Source organism: Nansenia antarctica (genome assembly GCF_963989245.1).
Source record: "Nansenia antarctica genome assembly, chromosome: 4".
Taxonomy (NCBI): domain Eukaryota; kingdom Metazoa; phylum Chordata; class Actinopteri; order Argentiniformes; family Microstomatidae; genus Nansenia; species Nansenia antarctica.
In genome coordinates this window covers 4,289,363-4,313,678 of record NC_137689.1, presented here as the reverse complement: position 1 = coordinate 4,313,678, position 24,316 = coordinate 4,289,363, and the positions used below count along the sequence as shown (strand labels likewise).

Below are 24,316 nucleotides of genomic sequence, written 5' to 3'. Positions count from 1 at the left end.
CATTCTAGCACAAAAAAATAATAATCAGCGTGTGCTGAAATGCGATGCCCATCGACATTCAATACATGATGCATAATTCGGATCATTATGCGCTTTAAAAGAAGTGTCACTTTTCTGTCAAAAGCTAGGCAAACTTATCTTTAAGTTATCAACAAAGCATTTCAGAATCCCAAAGGATATAGTCTTCAGACTAAATTTGTACTAGTCAAAATATATCTTCCATCTATCCATCATTTACAATACTAATAATTTCAGTCTTATTAAAGAGGCACTTTATCAAGTTGATTCAAGTTACATTAAGACTGATCTCTACCATAATGTCATTCCTTATGGTTTCCACAATCTGATATACTGTTACAGCATTACATAGTGACCGTGAAGACCGCGCATGAAACCGCGCACACACTTGAGTTCTGAGACATTTTAGAATGGGATATTTCAGAAATTAGCATACCAATAAAACAGATATATTTAGAGGTAACAATGTTGCTCAGGATTCTAAAACAGGGTCATTATTGGCTGTAGACTTTAATCATGGAAAAAAAAACTGACCAAACTCAATGTCCATAGTTGATGAAGCCTCATTTGTGCAATCCTTTGAATGTTTTTGAAATGCACTGGTTTAGATCATACTTAATGAGGGTAATATTCCCACTGGAAATTTGGAAATGAGTGCCATAATTATGATGGACATACACTTTTGGGCACCTGTTCAGACCTATTTCAAGATGCAGAAAGCCCTCTGATCTGTTTTCGGGATAGTCCTACACTGTTTAGTTGATATCCAATGTCACTTCTAATAGCATACAATTGACAGTGCATAATGGTGATAAGTGAATTTGTTGAATAAGGTTCAAGTGGCAACAAGGAGAGGTTTAGTAAGCTTTGTATTCAGATAAAGTCCATGCATAGTAGCACTGACAAAATGTGACACCATTTTGATATCATTCTACTCCTAATTAAAATGTCTGACTCAAGTGCTTTTGTTGAATGCAATTGTGCTATGACTGAGATGTATGCTCCTCCATGGCTCCATCCTTATCCCCCACAAATGGCACCAATGCAGTTACACAAAGCCCTCAGAATGACTGTGCTGATGTTATTTGTGTCCTCCTCCATGTCATTTGCATGAGATTTACATTTGAATCAGTCGCAGCCTATATAAAGGTTACGTCGACACAAACAGAGAAACATATTTTAATGCTTAGCTCACAGTGCAAACATCACACTCCCTGTAGACCCCCACTGCTTACTGCTGCACCTGGAACGACTCACACTTAAGCCCTTTCCGTCCCCCCGTCCCCCCCCTCGTATTGCCATCCCTGACATCCTTTCCCCAGCCACAGGGCATCCCTGAGAGTCTTGCTTTAAAGTGTTTTTGAGAACTTCCCGATGGCAGCGTTTGGTGTCGGGGAGCGCCTGCTAACCTCATTGAGATGCAAAGCTCTCCCTGCGGCCCCCTTTCTGAAACGAACACCCGACTGTCGGGATTTGCGTCCCCCCCTCCATACCCGTCAGAAGCAGCGCGCAGAGCGCACAGTCAGACAGCCAGAGCTCATCAAACGCCTCACCGGTAGGACTGCAGTAGCCCCCACTCTGTGTCCCCATTACTGTACGTCTCAATGTAGTAATATAGTGATAGTGTGCATTAGTGTTTGTGGTGGGGGAATGGGGCTTTGTGGTGCTTTCCTTGTTTTCGTCCCTGCTCCTGGTGTGCTTATAGCTCTATTTTTGTTTTGCACCATTTTGCATTGGTGATTGGTGTTTTCAGCCTGGTCACTGTACTGCCTTCCAAGGGACAAACACCCCCAAAGACCACTCGTCAATTTGTCAGCCATTTTGTTTATTGAGCATATTGAGAGGGTTGGGAGATGTGTGTGTGCTCCTCTTTTGGCAGTCACCTGTGTGGTGGAACCAATTCAAGTTGTTTACGTCGACCCCCCCCCCCCCCCCCTCCCCTGTCGACACACATTCAAGTCAGAGAGACAATGTAGTGTACACTTCTTCCAAATGGAGTCATATGCTACCCAACCCCCTGATCACCCTCCTCAATAACCCCCCTCCCCTCCCACCCCTCTCCCCCCCTCCCACCCCCTCCCCCCCTGCGCCTCATAACCTAGTTTTAGAGGGACTGTGACACCGCTGCAGCTCTGCTATGGCACAGATGTTTCACAGTGGCACAGGGGTCTCACACTGGCACAATAAGAGATGAGGCATTGTAGTTGGGGCCCAGGCTGAGCATAGAGATGGGTGCCTAGAGGGGACAAACGTCTCATCATGCCGTCTTCAGATTGATGCTCCAGGAATGAATCCAGAGCATCTCTCTGACACAGACGGAGGAGATGGATGGATCATCTACATAATGATTTGCGTGAGACTGTTGCCTACAGATGTGGATACGGATAGTGGCAATTTCTCCGCTTTGCTTTGATGTTTCTCTATTATGCCTCGTGATACTGCTAAATTGGGACTGTCCCTCTGAAATACGTACTGTTCCTTGATGTTCGGGTGGGAGGGGGGGGGGGGGTTGGGGCGGGGGGACCCTTGCTCACTTTTACATGATTGAGAACAGTAGGTGTTGTCTAGACCTAATAGTCAATGATCCAGAGAGAGAGAGATGTTTCCCCCAACACATTTAATAAACACGTTTATTTTTGGATAATGAGTGGCAGACCTTTTTTTTATCTTCTGCTGTTCCCTTGATTCAAACACTCTGGAAACCTGTTTTACTGGCGACCATTTTGTGTTTTTTTTCTTGTGTTCAGTGCTGCAATGTGTTGTTGTTATTATTATTATTATTATTATTATTATTGATGAATTATATTTTATAGACATGATTAATGGAACGTTCTGTCATAATACTGAATATTCTCAAATTAGTGGGTAGCAATAATTATAATTTCCATGCTGTATGTAACCATTCTCTCTCTCTCTCTCTCTCTGTCTCTCTCTCTGTGTCTCTCTCTCTCTTTCTCACTCTCTCTCTTTCTCTCTCTCTTTCTCACTCTCTCTCTCTCTGTGTCTCTCTCTCACTCTCACTCTCTTTCTCTCTCTCTCTCTCTGTGTCTCTCTCTGTCTCTCTCTCTCTCTCTCTTTCTCACTCTCTCTCTCTGTGTCTCTCTCTCACTCTCTCTCTCTCTCTCTCTCTCTCTCTCTCTCTCTCTCTGTGTGTCTCTCTGTGTGTCTCTCTGTGTGTCTCTCTCTGTGTCTCTCTATCTCTTTCTCTCTCTCTCTCTCTCTCTCTCTCTCCACTGTCTTTGATTTAGTTGATATTTTTATATATATATAGCAGAGCAAGGAGTCTGTGTTGATTCATTTATTTTTCATATGAGGGACTCATTATTTAGTATGCTCCCGCAGCCTTGACTGCGTAAGGCCTAATGGAAGATAGCATGGCTTGCATTGTAATGTGGCCTACCTTGTCAGCACCGGAATCATTGAACAATACAGTACCTGTTTGAAGGCACATCTATTTATAGCATCCTTTCTCCTCAAAGCCTATAAATACTTACTACATCGTATCTGAGCTCAGATTTAATTAGCACCTTGTTGTCCAAGTTGCCACAGTGGGAACTACAATGGCAACATCTTCTACACTGAAGTAAAGACTACATGAGTAGTCAAGGATGTTGATAGGCTCTATGGAGACAGAAGAGACGGAAATGTGCTAGATCACTAGAGATTTGAACATAACACATGTATGGTTTTAATGTAAATTATCCATGCCAGTGACATGTTCTCTTTGCTAATTATACTTTTTCAACACTGTGAGATATGAGCGCCCCCCCCCCTCTCTCTCTCTCTCTCTCCCTCCCTGTCTCTCTCTCACACACACACACACACACACACACACACACACACACACACACACACACACACACACACACACACACCCCTGCTTGGCCTTATTTAACAATGGAGATACAATTAATCTGCAATTGGTGAAAGGGGTTGTTCCCAGGGCGGACTTGCTATTAAATAATGTTGGCATGGTAGTGGCAGGGTATTTCTCCTAAGGCTGTTTCACCACCCCGCATGGGGGGGGGGGGCATGGATAATGAGGATGAAGGAAATCAAAGGTAGAGCATGTACCACATCAATCAGCTTGTACCGCTGAGCAGGCTCCACACAGCGCAGTGCAGAGAGGAGTTCACAGCGCACCAGTCCTATAACTCACCCACCCTCTGAGATTCTTATAATGGGGTTGTTCCTATTATTTGAAGATTTCCGCTGTCTTTTCAAAAGGTTGAGACAGACGCTGTCAATGTTCCTCCTCATTAGTTCAGAGGAGCTATCAATGTTTGTGTTTGCCAGGAAGGCCAAATAACTGACGCATTTTGAGCATACCAGTTTGCTGGTCATAAGTTGATTATGAGGGGTGTGATTGTGGAGACTAGATACCAAAAGGCTACGACACCATAGTTTGATTACAATAATGTATTTCTCAATTAGTGCACATTCTGAGTTGATTGATTTTCTTTGATTAGATGTTCTATATATAGGGCTTTAGTCTGTGCTTTGAATCATTAGTTTAAGATGCTAATGAGGAATAATACCCCTGTATACTCACAAATCCTATATTAAAACCAAGGGAGAAAGTAATCCTTATTTGGACCATTGGACCTTCAGAAGAAAAATCTGTGTGGAGTCTGTTGTGTTTGATATACAGTACAGTGGGCCATTGTCTACATTTAGGGCACTCCATAATTCACAGAGGAAAAACAATGAATATAACATCACTGTGAGTGAAGCAAAGCTGTCTTTTTCCCTAAGTACACAGTCCCTTGGTGGTTCTTGAGCAGGGAGTTTTTTTTTTTTCATGCTTCCGACTCCTGATTAATGAATGAACGTATTTGTCAGAAACATCTGGTGTTTGAGAAGTCCTGCTGTTCAGCTCTGGCAACTTGGAGAAATCACTCTCTGCGTGGCTCTGGGACCGTCACAGTCCAGCTAACTGGAGGTGCCAATTTCTTTTGGGCAACACTTGCTGATAACCACAGAGATGATGTTGTCTAGGAAACAGTGAAGTTATCCTTTTTGTTCAGGTTTGGTGCTGTACCCTTTATTTCACCATTGACACTATGCCGCCTATTGTATTCACAACTGATATTTAATGTAATTAACATGTTAATTGTAGGATAGAACACACTATAATTACAGAGCTACAGCATTTCAAGACTGATAATATGTTCAGAGATATTCAGAGTATATCATAATACACTGACCTATATACTGCAGTGTTGCGTTACATGTACAATATTATGTCCCATTTGACTCATACTAGATGATGAGATGTGGTTTGACAGATATGGTTGGTTGCATTCAAAAGGATCTGTACCACCATATGTACTTGATATTGAAACCCATTCCCTGCAGCATTGTGGTAGAAGTAAGTAGTGGTATATCTAAAAATAGGCGAAGCATCAAATATTGTTAATGTTCACTGGCCTGTATAGTGTCTATCTTTCTTCTAGAAGCTTCTAAGCAGACAATCTCTTGTCTTTTATTGGATGTGGAGTGGAGTGGGAAGAAAAGAGACAAAATGCTATACTGTACAAACCATTGAGTTATGACTTTCCACGGATAGATATTATCTCATACTTTCAGAATCAACAGAACAAATCTGGACCATTGTGTGTGTTGTGTTGTGTTTTGGCATTTTGGCATTGGCCAATCAAGTTAAATACATCTGTTTTTGTCTTCTGCTATAGACAACTTTATATCACAGCCCTTACCACAGTCACACCATGATAATATAAAAACAAAGGACCAATTTAGAACCACTGGCATATGCGATTTGAAGATTCTACATAGCTTCATTGTATGAAAACTATATCCACAACTATTCCCAAGAATGTTGCATAATTTCTGGGCAGGCACAGAAATACATCAAAGTTGGCGCTGTGATTAGCCTGCGTACAGTCCTCTGAGAACCCCTCTCAGCGTTCCCTCCAGCGCCTTTACACTGGAACCTAAATCAGCATGTGGAGATATTCACATCTGAAAAAAGACAACTGTAGTAAGTCCCCGTCCTGTAATCCATATAGGATGTAGAGACTCTATCCCCCCCCTCCCCTCCCCACTCTCTCTCTCTCACACACACACACACACACACACACACACACACACACACACACACACACACACACACACACTCACACACACACACACACACACACACACACACACACACACACACACACACACACACACACACACACACACTTGACAGATTATTTTTTTAACGTCCTAACCCTAACCCAAATCAATCAACTAAACGCAGTCCTTAAAACACCCCACGTCCAAATGTATCTGTGGGAGTCTTAAAACAAATGTTAATGTTTTTCTTTTATAGCATAAAAAAAGACTAAATGTACTCTGGGGTGTTCAGCCGAGAGACAAACTAAGAAGAACAGTTTTTAATGTTAGCAGCCAAGCATCGCTGCCTGCCTGCTATCAAAAAGAATAGGTTATTCAGTCACCGCCCCTGCCAGTGTGAAATATGGATTTCCGACTGGTTTGATCTCCTCTGAGGTATTTTTAACTTCAAAGTTGGGTGAACATAAAAAGAACAAACTTGCAGTATGACCGTAGGTGATATTTGATTCCGGAAATTTCAGCAGGTTATGGACAGAATCACTGAGCTCTCTCTTCCACTTTATGGAGGTGACTGAGTCTATAGTACAAGGCAGTAACAACAGAAGACACGGTTAGAGAGCATGGTGCATTTCAATTTCTATTTGAACAACAGGACAGTTGCAGAAAGCTTAAGCCATAAAGATAAGATCTCGTCTCCGTGGCACATCACTACTTGGCCTCTAGAGGGCAGCCTTTCAATGGAATCACACCTCTCAAAGAGAGTGTCTCATCTAGTACCTCTAAAGATACCAACCAAAGGTACCAACATTACACATAGTACTAAAACAGACAGATTATGGCAAATCTGTCTGCCTTTTGTCTAGTTTTTCTTCTATGGTTGGGTTGATATCTAATTCTAGGGGCTACAGTATGATCTGATGATGGGTTTTAACAGTCAATACTAGTGGGGATCAAAACTGTAACAATTCACACAGAATACTGGAAAAAATGATTAATCAATGATTACATACAGGGCAAAAAATTGTGGTAAAAGCCACAAAAAAGCAATTTCTTTAGAACATAGCCTGGAAATAGGTGCCTCTGAATTCTGAAAGGAGCATATCTACAATTTTATTGTAGATAATGAATCTGCACACAGAATTCAGTAATTCAGAAATCAGGTATTTAGATTATTAGATTATTATTTAACAGTATTTAGGTATTATTGTACCTGCAACTTTTCTGTTTGCATAACCAAGCTTGGTTGGTGCCCAACTCCATCTCCATTGAGTATCAGTGGGGGGTGCAGCACACGATGACGAAACGTATGGAAATGCCAGTTCCATCCACAGTCCCTCAATATTTCATGTGGAAGATCCCTTCCTGGTGCAGCTATCCATGATGTGATATTCTTTTTTAAATGCATGGTAATTATGCATAATTTGTTCTTGAAGTCCTACATTTTCACACATCAATGTCACGTCGTCGTGCATCTGAACCCCCCTGAGTTTCACATTAGTATGCTAGTAGTAAAGCATCTACATCTCTATTCTAGACATGCTTAAATTATTAACCTTCGGGTCAATCTTAATTACCACAAAGAGAAACGGTGATCGTTTGGGTGCTATGTTTAATTTAATTGCCTGTGATGTCTAAATGAAATAAACAGACACCTGTGCACCGCGCTGTACCTCCCTGAGTGGCACAACCATATGAAACATGTTCTTTTCACCTACGGTTATTTATAACACCAATTCTCTTCATGTCCATTCTGTATGTAAGAAACCCTTAGTGTGGTTATTCATTCATTGTAGTTGATGATTAATTAAGTAGCCTCATTTATAAATGAACTATCTCTCCTCTAGCAACCTACTATACATATTATCCTTTGTGTTTGCAAAAAAAGTCACCCATGAAAATCCGAACACAGCTAAACACAACCGGGGATGACATAATTTATTTGCACATTGTATTTTTAGTACTGTGTGCTTTAATGTATGTTTTTAGATCGTTCATGTATTATGAATCTAAAGAATGAAGTGCGTTGGTGCTGTGCTATTTGAATGCGTTACATAACAGTGGATCTGTTGGACGGTTTCACATCGAGCATCACGGATTAACACTTAATCAGCCGTGAGGGGTCTTGTGAGTGAAATGAATGTTTATATCTTTGCACTCGATCAAATTTCAGGACTCTCCTTTCATGACTTTTCCTAGACATGTGCGTTCTACCACCCAGTATCCTTACATTTTCACAATCACATCAGGATGAGCTATTATAAAGCTATATTGCAGTTTTTCTGTGTAGGAGGAGGCAGGCTAATTTACAAGCGGCCAACTAGTGGTCGATGTGTGTAAATAGCAGCTTCCCCATTGTAAAGACTACGGTCGTTTGACCCCCGAGGCGGCTCTTATAGTAGGTAAGAAAGGCATGGCTGTTCTAGTGTTAACACACTGTGTCGTTGTGCTTCCTTCGCAGGCTCTGTGAGCAACATTTCCAATGACATCTTCTCAGCCAACCTCAGCTGCAATGGCTCCGACAACAGTAACGACTCCTGCGTGGCAGGAGAGACGATGGGGAGCCCTTACAAGACCGTGGAGATGGTCTTCATCGCCCTGGTGACGGGCTCCCTCAGCATGTTCACGGTCGTGGGCAACATCCTGGTGATGCTCTCCATCAAAGTCAACCGCCACCTCCAGACTGTCAACAACTACTTCCTGTTCAGCCTGGCCTGCGCCGACCTCATCATCGGCGCGTTCTCTATGAACCTCTACACGGTTTACATCATCAAGGGCTACTGGCCCCTGGGGCCCGTGGTCTGCGACCTGTGGCTGGCCCTGGACTACGTGGTGAGCAACGCCTCGGTCATGAACCTTCTCATCATTAGCTTCGACCGTTACTTCTGTGTGACCAAGCCCCTGACCTACCCGGCCAGGAGGACCACCAAAATGGCCGGACTGATGATCGCGGCCGCTTGGATCCTCTCTTTCATCCTCTGGGCCCCCGCTATCTTGTTCTGGCAGTTTATTGTTGGAGAGCGCACGGTGCCCCCGGGGGAGTGCTACATCCAGTTCCTCTCCAACCCTGCGGCCACGTTCGGCACGGCCATCGCTGCCTTCTACCTGCCCGTCGTCATCATGACCGTGCTCTACATCCACATCTCCCTGGCCAGCCGCAGCAGGGTGTCCAAGCAGAAGCCCGAGGCCAAGAAGGAAAAGAAGACCCTCAAGACCCCCAGTCTGCTCAAGAGCCACATCCTCAAGCAGAACAACAACAACCAGTCCCCCAAGCCCAGCGTGGAGTCCGGCGGCAGCACGGGCGACGCCGTGAAGAACGGCAAGCTGGACGAGTCGGTCGTCTCCACCAAGGCCGATGCCAGCGTCGTCAACCCGGAAGAGAAGGAGAGTTCCAACGACTCCAGCACGGCCAGCATCGCCCCCAAGGACACCAAGGAGAGAGCCAACAGCGAGGCCACCTCAGAGGGGAAGCTTCTCGCCGCTGCGCCCGCCGAACCCGCGGAACCGGCCGAAACAGCCGAACCGGCCGAACTCCCCACTCTCAAACTCAACCCCGCCTCCAAATGGTCAAAGATCAAGATAGTCACCAAACAGGCCGGAGACGAGTGCATCACGGCCATCGAGATCGTCCCGCCCAACAACGCGGGCCACTCTATCCCGGTCAACCGGCCCCGGACAGTGGCCCGCAAGTTCGCCAGCATCGCACGCAGCCAGGTGAAGAGGAAGCGCCAGATGGCGGCGAGGGAGAAGAAAGTGACGAAAACCATCTTCGCCATCCTGCTGGCGTTCATCCTCACGTGGACACCGTACAATGTGATGGTGCTCATCTCCACTTTCTGCCAGTCGTGCGTGCCGGACACGGTGTGGGCCATCGGCTACTGGCTCTGCTACGTCAACAGCACCATCAACCCTGCCTGCTACGCCCTCTGCAACGCCACCTTCAAGAAGACCTTCAAGAACCTCCTTCTGTGCCAGTACAAGAACATTGGAACCAGATGAGCTGGAGCGTAACAGAGCAGAGGAGGTGCAGGGTTGGTGAGGGGGAGTGTTGAGACTTACGGGGGGGGGGGGCTGAATGGCTGAATGGAAGACAGAGATATATATAAGACAAGAACATCATAGCTATCTCCAAATGAATGGACAGAAATGGACAAAGAAATGGAGTCAAAAAACATCTTCTCCGGAACTAAGACCCTTAATTGATGCCATGGTCAATGAGAATGTCCCCATATCCGCTAAAATGTGACAATGCTTTAAAAAGCACAGCTAAAAGTCTGTTGAATCAGGACAGGCTGGGATGTCAATCCTCGCTCTCAGTGAATTATGGGAAACCACCAACCAGAATCTCAATGTTGTGCAGGTGCAATGTTCTACAGGCCTACCGTACTGTACTGTACTGTATGCCTGGGTGTAAGGCAACAAAACAAGCATGCCATTCCTAATTAAACTCTCCAGTTCCTTATTTCCCATTTCCTTGTTTAGAGAATTATTTCTTGCTTCTTCAGGAAATAGAGACCCTCCTCCCTCACATCAGTGAATCGTCATCATAGCCTGGTCTGAGAGGACCACGGTGGACTTGGAGGTTTCATGGTTGTGGACTAACTAACCTCAAAACCAGTTGCACATCAAAGTACTGTCACAACATAATAGAAATCTTGAACTGACTGAAAAATTGTTTACCTGTGATACAGATGTACAATATGAATTGTTCTCCTCTCACCCTCCCACTGATCTGTTTGCCCCAAAAGTGATCTTGATACATACAACAACAGACTGTTGATGCCAATAAGCCTATGCCAAGGCCATACCATATTATGGTACATAATAACCAGTATTTGGCTCCAAACAAGAATCAATACAGTATGTAATGAGGAGAAACACTATCAAACAAGAATAAAGCTTTACTTCTTTGCCAGCAAGTGACATTTAGCTACTGCTGAGAATGGAAATACAACTTAACTAATTTGTGTATATGGGATACTTCTCTCAAATCTCAAGAGTAGTAAAGAATATTTTATATTTTGATCTCCAGCAAAAATAAGAATATGTAAATATAAAGCCATTGTATGCTTCAAGTATGCTCAAAAAAAATGCAGTTTCTCTCATGCATTTCATTATCTGGATGTTTGTATCTCTCTTGTATAATGTTTGTGATTTTCACATTATTTTACAATTTTAATAGAAACTATATTGTCTAACTGTCTCTATACAGTATGCAAGAGATAATATAAGAGTGTATTTCTAATTTGCTGTAAATTCAGGAATATAGGAGAAAAACTAAATCGGTTGTATGTTTTGTTTTGAATGCCATTGGTGATTATGTCCCTTATCTTTGTAACCTTACGATAGGTTTACACGTTGGATTACAAAGGGTAGAGTCAAGATAGCACCTCCCCAGCCTGTCATGCCATTGTCATGGTGATGAGGTCAAACCAATGATTAGATGGGTAATGACTGTATACGAGATCATCTGGAGAAATTGCATTTGCCAAATAAGACGTTAACGATCTAGATTAATTACCACCGGGGTCTGTTGAAAACAACTGATACGTGGAATGAAAAATCACTCAATCATTAGCAACTGCCATCTGACGGACGCTACACCAAAAAAGAGATAAAGAGGTTGTGTTGATCAATGTCAATTATATCCTAATCTAAGACTTGTGACAGCCATTGACATGGCTACAACGTCAGCTGAGGACAGTGTGTCCATACACAATTCATAAAACCTTTCCAATTGGTTTTGGATTTACCATGGGGGGGGTGATTTCTGTGGCGGTAAAAGTTTTCTCAAAGTAATCATCTTTAACGCAGCATGACATTGGCCTGACAGGCTGGACACCAAACTATAATGGGGTGATGCGTGGAAGGAGTGTAAAACATGACCACAGTGACTTGTAGTATGGCTCCTGTCCTAAAAGTACCAGAGACAGTGTACAGAGGATTGTATTATTTTCTAATGCTTAATAAAGATCTTGCACCAATGGAACAAGTACGTTTTTTTTATTTTTATTTTTATTTAACCTTTATTTATACAGGTAAAAACACATTGAGCCCCAAGGGCTCGTTTTCAAGTGTGACCTGTTCACAGGCATACAACAACAACATCCACCACAAACAAATACAATACAAAACCTGGCCTACATAGTCTAAAACTAAACTAAAACTACATAGTCTAAAACTTAAACTAGTCTAAAACAGTCTAAGATAGTCTAAAACTAAACTAAAACTACAAAACCTCAAACTAGACAGCTAAAGATGGATGGATGTTCTTCCTCATTTGATGAATGAAATTACGAGAGGAGGAGAGCTTGGGCAAGTGACCAATCAGTGACTCTTGGAGGGTGTATGGAGCGCATGACGATGCTGAGGGTCCATGGGAGACAGAGAGAGCAGCTGGAGATCCTCAGAGCCAAACCGCAGCACAAATGATGGCGCTACACCTTGGGGACATAGGCTGAGCAAGCCCCACTGGGCTTCATACTGGTTTGGCCTGGTTTTAGGGTTTTCACTGTGCTTATTTTAGCAGTGCTTCTTTCTCTCGATACTATGAAGACATTGGCGAGTAGTAACCAGTGCAGTGATTTTCATTCATTGATTTGCTAGATCAACAATAGCTGACTAATGAACCTTAGTTGGGTTGTAAAACTGGTCTGGTATATGAATGAGTATTTAAAAAACAATTATATCAACAATCATATAGAGAAACTGCAAATGTTTATTCAGAAGAAACACAAATCACTCAACAGACCAAATTCAGAGACTTTATTTAAAGTGGTTTAGGTTTTCTTTCTTCAGAAATGTGTGAGGGTGTGTCCAAAAAGTCAACATTAACACCTTAGTTCACATACATTCTCCTGACATCATTTGGAGTACTGCATACACAGTATATATATATATCATAAAACTAATCGTTTCAACTTCAGTACTTCGTATACTATTATTATCTTTACAATGACAATGACTGCATTTTCAAGAGCATTCAAAACTCAATTTTGTTTAAAAATAAATTTAGATGAAAGTCTTCAGTCTTCTAGAAAAATAATTGATTTGCATTCATCTACTTTTTAATAATTGGCACACAATAAAAATCCACCCAAGAGCTTGTTCATCAATTCTGTTAGAAATACTAATTGGTAGTCGAGAGAAAAAATATCGATAAAATCATAGCAAAATAACATTGTGAGCTTAGAATGATAAGGTTCTATCTCCGTTTAGGGTAGTTCAGAGATATTGAGCGTCAAAGTTTTTACATTCCATTATGTTTTGTGAGATGGAACCTTTGTATTTTATGAATTACTAACTTAAAAATGTCAACATTTTAAAAATAACACCCCACAGGCATTAATAAACACCTAATGGATCAGATTATGTAAAAAACTCAAAAATGTTTGACAACAATGGAGATAGAACCTTATAATTCTAACGTCACGACATGTCAACTTTTAATCGAAAACACAAGTACTTCATCTACTGGTTAGGGGAGTGGTCTCAGACCAGAAGACACAGTGTCCTTGGATTCTACCTAATGTAAAGGAACTGAGAGCAAAAACAAAATACAACAAATTGAAAAATGTACTGTACATCACACGCTGTATAGCTAGAAAAGTGTTGCTGAGGTCACATGATCAGTTTCTTGTATACCTTGCATGTACGTGCGGAGCTGGGGTCTCGCTGACTGGTGAATTATGAGAAGAACAAAAGCAGGAGGCCAAATTAACAACTTTCTACTTGGGAAAATGTGTGTGTGTGTGTGTGTGTGTGTGTGTGTCTCTGTGTCTGTGTCTGTGTGTGTCTGTGTGTGTGTGTGTGTGTGTGTCTGTGTGTCTGTGTGTGTCTGTGTGTGTCTGTGTGTGTCTGTGTGTGTGTGTGTGTGTGTGTGTGTGTGTGTCTGTGTGTGTGTGTGTGTGTGTGTCTGTGTGTGTGTGTGTGTGTGTGTCTGTATGTGTGTGTGTGGGGGGGGTTTATCAGGGGTATTTGGTAAATAATCAGAGACATATGTTCTCGTATGTGCTTCTATATCTGAGCCACTTGACCTGTCATAATTTACTAGTGCATAAGTCATGCTTATATAAAGCAAAGGAAATTGTGTAATAAAAAAATCAACCAATCACAGAGCTGTTTGGACCTCTAGTACTAGCTAGGTGACACTTGTTCATTACGGACTCATCCTCTTAGTTCTCCTTTGCTCTTCCCTTCTTTCCTAGAGGAACAATAAAACAGGGTCAACAATAGAACACAGAACAGTCAAACATTAGCGTCGTCAACTACCTGTAGCTTTCTGGTTGTTTAGAATACCTTTTGGTGGACCGTACTGAAACTAAAACATGCATGAGTCTGATTTCCATTTACTTCTTACTGCTTCTTTACTTTATTACTTTGATGATTGGTGATCAGCAATTCCCCTAGCCTGGACACCTTCAAATCAGCCCTCAAAACGTATCTGTTCACCGAGGCCTTTGGCCCCCTAGTTTAGTTTTGTCACTGTCACTGTCTTTTTTGGGTTTTTTGTTCTGTCTGTCTGACTTTCTGTCTGTAAATTCTGTAAAGCGTCCTTGGGGTTTGAGAAAAAGGCGCTATATACATTTCCATTCCTCACCTTTGGCCTTTGTCTTGGTCTTTTGAGGGCATGGTTTGGACACGTTGATGGCAGGTTGGCACTCAGCATTGTACAGGGCCTTCTTCAGGGTTCCAGATCGGTTCTTGGTTCCAGTGGCTGTGTCACACTCCCCCCAGCTGCCAAACTTATACTTGCAGTCAGCTGGAATGAACCAATCAGAAAGGGGGAGGGGGAACTAATTACAAAACCTAATTTCTTAATTAAATGACCTCAGAAATTGTAATAAAGAAAAAAAACTCCTGTCAAAACAGTTGCTTCAGGTTGTCAACATTTCTGAGAGACTTTTAAGCTAAAACGAACGTTTGTTGTGGTGATTCAGGGAAAAATAGACACAACCATCTTGTGACTCCTCACCTCCGAACTCCTTCTTCCAGTTGCAAGGCACTTTGCATTTCAGCTTCCTGGTCTGGTCGTTGCAGGTGCCTTCTCTCACCCCGATGCCACAGTCTCCGTTGTTAGGGACACAGTTGCCATAGCGCCACTCAGCGCAGTCTGTGGCAGCCTTGGAACCCTTGCCCTTCTCTGTATAAACAAAGACAAGATAATTATTGAATGTAATTATGTTATGTTATCTTATACATTCCCTTACATGTTTTCGTATGTAGCCTATTTGGAAACAACATGTTACAGTGACAGCTTAATTACATTAGTATCTAAGAGTTACTTCTAAGAGTCTAAAGCCCAATGCACATGGAGAATGTAATTATGTTATGTTGTCTTATCATATATACATTCCCTTACATGTTTTGTATGTAGCCTATTTAGAAATGGCATGGTACAGTGACAGCTTAATTACATTAGTATCTAAGAGTTACTTCTCGGCAACTTGGGAATTCTACGAATTCTATTCTGATCTACATGGTGAATATGAATTGAGGTAAGTATCAGAAGGTAGTCCTTGTTAACACATAATTATGAAATAGTTTCTTAGTAAATACTGGGTATATACTAGTTGAAACTACCAGCTGTGAAATAAAGCTTTCCCTTTATCTTAAGTATTCAACTGTAGTAAATCAATCAATCGATCTTTACCTTTCTTGTTTTTGCCTGCTTCTGTGGTCACCATCATCAATGCCACTAGAAGCAAGATGGCTGTTGAGAATACGCCCCGCATTCTAGAGACGAAAAAAAGACAGAAAAATCACACCATTAAATATAAACAGTAGTGCCTTAGTGTCGTTCCTTTGTGATGACACCAAACAAAAGGTCAATAATGCTTTCCTGTGCCGGGCATCTCCACTGATGAGGGGGTGAAGGATCACTAAGGTCCAATATTGATTGTTACTATATTCACCTAATTGACATGTTCTTTCATGACGGCTCTGCTGTGCATCATTGCAGTGTGCTTCTCCACTTGAGTGTGAAAGGTGAATAAAAATGCTCTCCAAAAGTCCATTACATGAAACCGTTTTATAAGGCTTGACTCCCAGACCTGTGAACCCACCCGTACATGTGAGCGAGCTGAAAGGCTGCATTGATTTCTACGTGGGCTCTCATGACTCAACTTTAGAGTCAATGAGCCAAGCTGTAAGGAAGCACACGCAAGCAGCACTAAGGATCAATAGGGGGTCGTGAACCGCCTCCTGTACTGTACTCAATGTTCTCCCTCTCACTTACAGAGAATGTAATTATACTATATATATATATAATAATAATAATAATAATATATGCCATTTAGCTGACGCTTTTATCCAAAGCGTTTTATAATGCAATGAGTGCATATGTTACGGTACATGTGGGAAAACTAGGGTTAGGGTTAGGTGCTAGGGTTAAGGTTAGACATGCCAGCATGTACCAAGTCACCCTAGCACCTAACCCTAACCCTAGTTTTCCCACATGTACCGTAACACATACACTTCAGTACATATGGTCCCAGCAGGAATCAAACCCACAACCTAAGCGTTGTTCGCGCCACGCTCTACCAACTGAGCCACAGAGGACGACAGAACAGATGCTCCCGAACGTGAACAGCAAATGTTGCAAACAACATTTTCTCCTGAAATGCAGCTGCCTAAAACTGAAAGATTATATTAAAAGTGATCCATTCAAATATACTATTGCATGTGGAAAAGAACAATACCCTGCAATTACAGTACACATAAGACCATTTGTCATGATGAGACTTTTCATTGAATTCCAAATCTTTATAACCCCTTTTTACTGGGACCTTTCTAAAAGCAGCTGGCAAGACCCAGGGGAAGGGAAGTACAAGTTTGGGAGCAAAAAAAAGAAGTTCAAAAGTATCTCAGTGAATGATCGTCCTCCTTTGTTTGGCAGGTGGATTTGTGATGTCATGTACTTTCTCAAGGTGGAAAAGATGAGATACACATTGCAGGGATCAACTGGGAGGTTTAGTGCAGTGTGGCAGCCTTTCATTTCTTACGTGGAACGTCTAACAATGCCTCTTACTTCTTAAAAATGGCTTTGTATTATATATGAGAAGTACTCTGTGAACTGTTATTTATTATTATTTTTGTTTCTGTTTTTGTTTTGTTTTGTTTTGTTGTTTTTGCTGTTTTGTCTGTGTGCTTATGTCTGTTGTGTACTGTAATGTCTCTGAAAACTAAATAAAAAACACATTGAGTAAAAAAAAAAAAAGTATCTCAGTGAATCTCACACATCCGGTCTAATTTAGTTTAAAACGCCTCCCCTAATATGTTCTTTGCTCTTCTTTTGTAACGTCTATTCTTCCCTGTGTCACTCCCAGTGCTAGCAGCGGTGTTTGGATGGCTGCCTAGATCACCATGGTAACGCCCACCTGCTGGGAGGTGAGGAGGACCACAGGGACGGAGCTAAATGGAAGAGCCTTGGCTCGCAGGGAGACATTCTTCTGGTGGACACTGAGGAAACTGCACGCCTCAGGGTCAGGAGAGCTTAGGGATGTGCTAGGAAACAAAAGCCCCTCCAAACGAGGGTCGTGTTGTGTTAGTCTGAAGAACACCCACATCGATTTATTTCTCTTTTCATTTTCAGGAATGAAGGCAAAACACTAAAAACAACACTCAAACTGAAGTGACACTAAAACCTTGTTTATGAGAGAGATTTCAGTGTGCATATTTTTGTGTTTTAGTGTTTCATTCTTTCCCTTCAAGATATGAAAGATTAGGCCCTATTCAATTGCAACTGGCAACCAGGTTTCCAACCAGGAGAAAAACACTCTTGCGGTGCTGCAAAAAGGCATGTTTGAATTATAACTAACTTCCCATATCATCATTTTGTTAACTACATTAACCTACTACTTTGTAAATTACATACTGTACATGTACATTCCTGCAGCACACAGTCATAATCGTTAACCCCGTAACCTGGTTATGGTTTTGATTCAATAGTATCCCTCACAAACAACTGGCATCATTACAATAATCCCTCCCTCCAATGTGCCGTCTTTAAAGTAGAACAGAGGTCACACTGGGGGCATGGAGGGGTAGGGAGGAGGACATGCTATTGTGATGCCACAACAACAACAGGGATTAACCAGGATAGGGCAACATTCTAGGTTGTTCATCACAATCTATTATATGGATGACTCTCTCCATCTTTCTGCAACACAAATCAAGACGCCATGTCTCTCTGATGGACAGAGCCTTTATGCAATTTCCACTCCAGACTTGCTTTGGTTTGTTTGTGGTTGAGCCAATGTTGTTCAGAGGCTGGAGGGAGATGGCTGGCTAGTAGCTACATCATCATCTCGCATTGCAGCAGGGCTCACGTTGAACTTTCCCCGCCTGCGGCTGTGCTCTGCAGCCTTAGATGGAAAGGTTAGCCACAGTAGATAAATCAACAACTGGAAAAGTCCGATCCATTCGGCTCAATCAGAGGTTGTGTCATTCTCTCTGGCCTGTGGTCGGTCTACGGTCTATGGAAGCGAGCCATACGGCTAGCATGGCTAGTATCAGCTATCCACTTAATGCCTAGGAGGGGGAAAGTAAGTTAGCTGGAGGTCCACCTGAAAATCACCACTAACCACATACGCCATATTAATGTAATGTATGTACAGTTGGTCGCTGGTATATTTAGTGCCATTCCTTTATTTGACTGTTTATCAAAAAGAAACTGCAAATTAAAGTAACCGCGGCAACACAAAGGCCAGGCCAGAGTCGGGCCTCTGGCACATACTGCCTAATGTTCTCTTTAAGCCACTTCATGAAATATTCTGTTGACCCACTAAATCTGTCTGCTCCCCTCAAAAAAGTAATTAAGCGGGGCTAGCCTAGCGAAGCATAACTAAACACTCTAAGCAACCATAAATCTCTACCCAACACCCACCATTCTCAAACTCTCCCACCAATCACTGCCTCTCCTCTCCTCTCTCTCCCTCTATATATATAGGCTATCTTTTTTGTAATGCTGTTAAAAATGATAGAGTTTTCCCATTTTCAAGAAAAAAAGCTGAGTGTTTTTTTCCGCACCACCTAACATCTCCAATGACATTCTTCCCTCGGTCATAAATGTCGAGGGGCTACTCCAGGCAACACTTTTGTCTTTGGTGAAACAACACTCAGCAGGCCCCGTCCAACCCACTGAGCCCTGCCAAGGGTGAGGCCCGGAGCGGCCTAGAAATCTTTTATCATTTTTCCGCTAGTGCAGCCTCTCCCCAGATCAGGACAGAGTCCTTTACCATAGTCTCTTTTCACTCCTTTTTTAAAGGGCCACTGGACAGAGGTCCCATGCAGAGTCTTTCTTCCACACACATCTGAATGTAAAGGTATTAGCATATTTGAGATAGGAAAAAAAAACGATTCTTAAAATACCACAGCATAAATACTTAGGACTTAGGCATTCCTTAAAGATTTGCCCCCAACATTTTTTGGGAAAATGTGTAGGCCTAACACTGCTTCCATAGTTCTTTCTGTCATGGTAATCAATAACCGTAGCCAATAGTCATCCAGCCATAGGGAGAATGATAGAACAGTTAAGGGTTGTATGCATCTAAAGAGGGGTTCCACCCCAAGGTCAGAGAGATTACATTTTTTACTTGGGGGGGGCGGGGCGGGGGGGGGGGGTTACAGAAATCCTCCTAATGGCACCAAACAAAACGGTGACATTCGGTATCAGCCTAATCCATAAAACAAAGTGTGCTCAACTAGACGATGTTAGATGATATCTAGAAAGGATTAAGTTCTGTTCCACATTATCAACAATTTCAATATATAGTTCCAGGCCTCGAGGTAATCTTCCAATCTCTTTGTGTATATCGAGAGAAAAACAACAACAACAACAACAACAACAACAACAACACAGAGCAGGGCTGTAACATGGCAGCACTGCATTGAACCTGGAAAGCATAAATTCAGTCAATGTTTGGGACAAACCTTTTCATCACAAAGCCACATTCCTCTCTTCTCAGAAGAGCCACTGATGTAACGCCCACTAAGCCCAATCTGAGAGAGGCTGCGGGGTAGGGGTGTGTGGGAGGGGAGCCATAGATAACAAAGACTCAGTGAGTTTACAGGCCTATTTCAGGAAGTAACACGGCTCCTTAGTGGTCATCAAATGGGTGAATGAATGAGGGCCGCTTTATTTTGGTAAAAAAAAAACATACATACATGCTTTCTGGTGCATGAGATGAGATCAACAGAGCAAAGATAGGATTCATAGTTGATCTGCGCACAATTGTGTGACTGCAGTATGTTAAACCTCTTTTTAACATAAGCTTTGCCTCCCTCTTACCATCAATGGAGGGATAGTGTGATTCGCAAGATTTCCCTCCCACAAAACAGGCATGCCATCCAGCCTGCCATGGCACAAAAATCAGCTACAAAGAGCAAAAAGAGAGAGTGACAGGAATACAGAAGGATACATCTAAAACAGAACTGAAGTGATTACTTCACACCCTCTCTCACATTTGAACATGACCAGTTACACACTTCTTCATACTGATGAGGAGCGGCAGGGGGAATCGAATAAAAGAGGGGGCCTGCCCTCACAAATCACGGGTGAAATAAGGTTGAATGGTGCACTTCAATAGCCAGGAAGAGTGCTCTGTCTTTTCAAAGCTGTTTCTCTCCGCTCTGATTATCTGTGCCATAGCTTCAAGGTCCATCTGGCAAACTCTCACAAGCTCTAAAGCCTCACGCTACCCCTCCTCCTCCCTCCTCCTCCTCCTCCTCCTCCTCCTCCTCCCCCTCTCTGAAACCTCACCCCGAGGCTCTCTCTGGATCCAGTGGAGCCAGCCTAACAAACTTTCCTCAAGAGACAGCAGGGAAAAGAACACAATGATAACGAGAAAAAAAGATATAATATATATTTTTTTATTCTGTAGGAGGTTATGTCATAATCTCTTTTACTGGAAGTTTATCTTTTGCATCTCTTTATCTTTTTTAAAAGATCCCATCTTGCATCAAAGGGGGGGGGAGGCAAACGACAGGCAGGGACAGTCATAAATTCAGGTCAGGTGAAAAGGTCCTGGGCAAGGAAAGAAGGGAAAAGGGGGTAATAACCCTTAAGTTGAGAACTTTATCAATAGCAGCACTTAGAGGTTAGAGTCGCTTTCACTGGACTTATTCTCGAGGTAGAGAGAGAGAGTTCAGGTGAAGTCCACTGGTCACAAAAAGCAAAAAGTAAAGGATTTCGTGCTGGAAGTTCTGAACTGAATGACCAAAAATGTCTACAATAACACCTTGTTGTATTAAAGAGATGCTAAAGGGTTTGTGTAGCTAATTATTCATATCAAACTGCTATTATATTTGTCTTAAGTGTTAACCAAATTGCCAGAACTTCACAATTATCAGAACTTTCTTCTTCGAGCACACAGAGTATTCAAGGTGAATAACCAGCAAACTGTCCCAGGCACATGTTGACGTTGTGCATTGGCAAGCCCCAAAAATGATTTATGGTGGAGCTTTATGAATCCCAGGCCAGTGTAACACCAGTGGGCCCATAACATGGCTACTGATGCCAAAAAAGCCACTGTTCCCTGTCCCTTGTTTACAGAGAGGGGCAACACACACTACCCCAGCCCAGGATCAACACTGGAACGTGTCACTCAGTCCTGAGGACATTATTGTCACATTAAACGCTGCACAGATTAGATTAATAATCCCTGTGTTTAAATGGTTGAACTCAAAGGTAACGTAGTGGGAGGTGATTTAGAGGGTATATAGGCTAGTTGCGATAGTTGGTTAAAAGATCACCAAAGTGTTTAACTTTTAAGTACACATTCAGTGCACTTTACATTTATATGAACACATATAATCATTCTAAACCTACAAATGTAAGACCTGAACCAGCTTACAATGTCAGAGAGGGCTGTTTGCAGTGTTTAGGAGAGTTGGTGTTCAGCTTTAATATGTTACACTCCCACGACATATTGAGACACAGTTTAATGACTGTCGTTCAACGGGAAAGCCACTGCGCATTTTACGCAAATCATAGACGGTAGGCTATGGGATAAAAGTGAACCATGCATTGTTCATCTGTGCCATAAACCCGTTACACTTTAGAATAATTCGTTAATAGACTTAAAAGTACCGCACTTTTGATAAAAGTTGATAAATAAACCAAAAACAACAGCTACACACACACACACACAAGGTTAATGGCAATAAAATCCACACCAAAGATCAGCCATGGAGAAATTACGCACAGCAGTTATCCTCCAAGGATGCCGAATAAATAATGTTTTTATTCTAAGTAAGCAATTATACAAGCCTGTTATGATTGACATGAGATGAAGAAGAAGTCTCCATTATAATTACAAATACCTGTATTAAACTTACTTGTTTGATCGTATGTCTGGACGAGAGTGAAAGGTCTTTGCTCTAAGCCACTAGAGATGCGTAACGGTCCTCGCCGATGCTTCTAGCGCTCTTATTATGTCGCCCTGCCCTTTGTTTCTCCCAAACTAGTTTGAGCTGGTCACATTAGGGCCACATTTAAATTAACAACCACCCCGTGACATCATTCACCCACGTGACACGTACGGGTCAGATGCGTAAAACCATGCATGTATGTATGTATGTATGTATGTATGTATGTATGTATGTATGTATGTATGTATGTATGTATGTATGTATGTATGTATGTATGTATGTATGTATGTATGTATGTATGCATGCATGCATGCATATTGAATGTGCACAGTGACTTTTAACTTCATTTTATGTGAATGAATCCCTATAAATTGATGCCATTACTCTCTCTCTCTCTCTCTCTCTCTCTCTCTCTCTCTCTCTCTCTCTCTCTCTCTCTCTCTCTCTCTCTCTCTCTCTCTCTTGTTTGTATCACAGACAAATATTGATCTTAGGTTTGTATAAAAAAGAACTCTGGTCTCTGCTTGGTTTATTTGGTGTACTATTATATTCCTATACCAAATTCCCCCATCAAACATAATTACAGTGAGAGCAGAGAGAGAGTGTCCTTAGTAGCTATCATTGATAGTATCCAGTAAGGTATTCTGATAGTGTGCCATACTTAAATGCCCTAGACATGTGGTGGTGATGTAATGTATTACAGGATGAGAGGAAGGATTGATAAATCATTACACCTATAAATACTTTCTGAGCTCTGCGCTTAAGTACTGTAACGGAAACTGCTTAGAGGAGGTTCTACTAAGGACACTGTATTTGTTCAAGGCACTTCAGCTATTTTGTCAACACACACTAATCTGGGTTCAGTACAGTGGACCTAATCTCTCCACAGAGGAGCCCTGGCTGACATGCAGGCTGAGTCTCTCCCTTCAGCAGCCATCGCACTGATGGTCAGAGGGGTGCTGGGTCTGGCATGTTTGGGGGGGGACACACACACAATGTCAATAAGACCAACAGTAAGCATGGTATGGACAGCAAGCAGGAACAATTCCAGTCGCCAATCGGATGACACGCCATCAGCAAGTTAGATGCATGAGAACCAGTCATTTCCACCAATGTCATCATTCTAAGGCAGAATACAAAATAAAAAAACATGTAGATTGTTGGAATGTTGAGACACAGGGGAATTAGCTATCAATGCTACTTTCCCTCAGTCTTTCTTATAGCTTCATATGAGTTTGTCCTGCTTTGTTGGCACAGCTCCCAGCTTTCTTACCTACCCATCTCCAAATGTTCTGTATGTGCTCTGTGTGCTCTCTGTTTGGTTCTGTGTTTTATGTTTTATGTTTTCATGGGCTAGCCCCCAGGGAGGTTTCCGAGATCTCTATCTAATTTGTACATACAGTATCTGTATCAGTCTTGCAGCCAGGGATTATCAAACCACCAACAGCCCACATGAAGAGCTTTTTTCATATATTTTTTATAAGCTAAACATGGCTTTCAGCTTTTTTTCCCTACAAACTGTGGATAGCTGTTTTGCTTGCAACACATGAGGGTACAACTGCACAGTTTCAACTGCCTTTTTCAATATCCTCTGGAACATCTGAGCCGATACTGTCATCTAGACATGTAGCGATGGCAGCAAGATAGAGGTGCTAGGCACATCAGGAACATATATGGAACACACAATTTATCACAACCACATCAGTGTTGTTGATTTAGTGGACAGAGTAATTATTTGGGACCTTCTTTTTAATACTCTTTTTTAAGAGGGTTGAACTGAAACCAACAAAAAGTTTAAACAAATGCAAATACAAGAGAACCTAAATCAAGTGAATACAACTGTTTAAGT

The 24,316-nt window shown here is 42.2% G+C and overlaps 2 protein-coding genes across 3 annotated transcripts in view; one reads left to right on the top strand and one right to left on the bottom strand.

The window, feature by feature from the left end:
* The window catches only part of LOC308154855 (activating molecule in BECN1-regulated autophagy protein 1A-like), a gene marked incomplete at both ends in the record, with an annotated part of 167,542 nt that extends 157,447 nt beyond the window's left edge, over window positions 1–10,095 (top strand). Inside the window, one exon of the mRNA XM_080528073.1 lies at window positions 8,558–10,095. Within this exon, the coding sequence (XP_080384199.1) occupies window positions 8,558–10,095 (1,538 nt within the window). The remainder of the gene's footprint in view (window positions 1–8,557) is intronic.
* Window positions 10,096–13,989: 3,894 nt separating this feature from the next.
* Window positions 13,990–22,549, bottom strand: mdka (midkine a). 2 transcript variants are annotated; one of them, XM_080528553.1, is made up of 5 exons: window positions 22,435–22,549; window positions 15,749–15,831; window positions 15,071–15,238; window positions 14,696–14,857; window positions 13,990–14,299 (listed from the first exon to the last, which is right to left on the bottom strand). In XM_080528553.1, the coding sequence occupies exons 2-5, from the start codon at window positions 15,828–15,830 to the stop codon at window positions 14,271–14,273; spliced, it is 441 nt and encodes a 146-aa protein (XP_080384679.1). In that variant the 5' UTR covers window position 15,831; window positions 22,435–22,549; the 3' UTR covers window positions 13,990–14,270. The 2 variants fall into 2 exon arrangements, with proteins under 2 accessions (XP_080384679.1, XP_080384678.1); XM_080528552.1 differs by having other exon boundaries at window positions 13,990–14,294.
* Between the last annotated feature and the right edge of the window lie 1,767 nt (window positions 22,550–24,316).

What these genes read in the sequence shown, in the direction of transcription:
- mdka (XM_080528552.1), bottom strand. Translation starts at nt 15,830, where the DNA reads ATGCGGGGCGTATTCTCAACAGCCATCTTGCTTCTAGTGGCATTGATG. An exon ending in AGCAGGCAAAAACAAGAAAG is followed by an intron (nt 15,239 to 15,748) that starts GTAAAGATCGAT and finishes TTGTTTATACAG; the next exon opens with AGAAGGGCAAGGGTTCCAAG. An exon ending in CTGGAAGAAGGAGTTCGGAG is followed by an intron (nt 14,858 to 15,070) that starts GTGAGGAGTCAC and finishes GGTTCATTCCAG; the next exon opens with CTGACTGCAAGTATAAGTTT.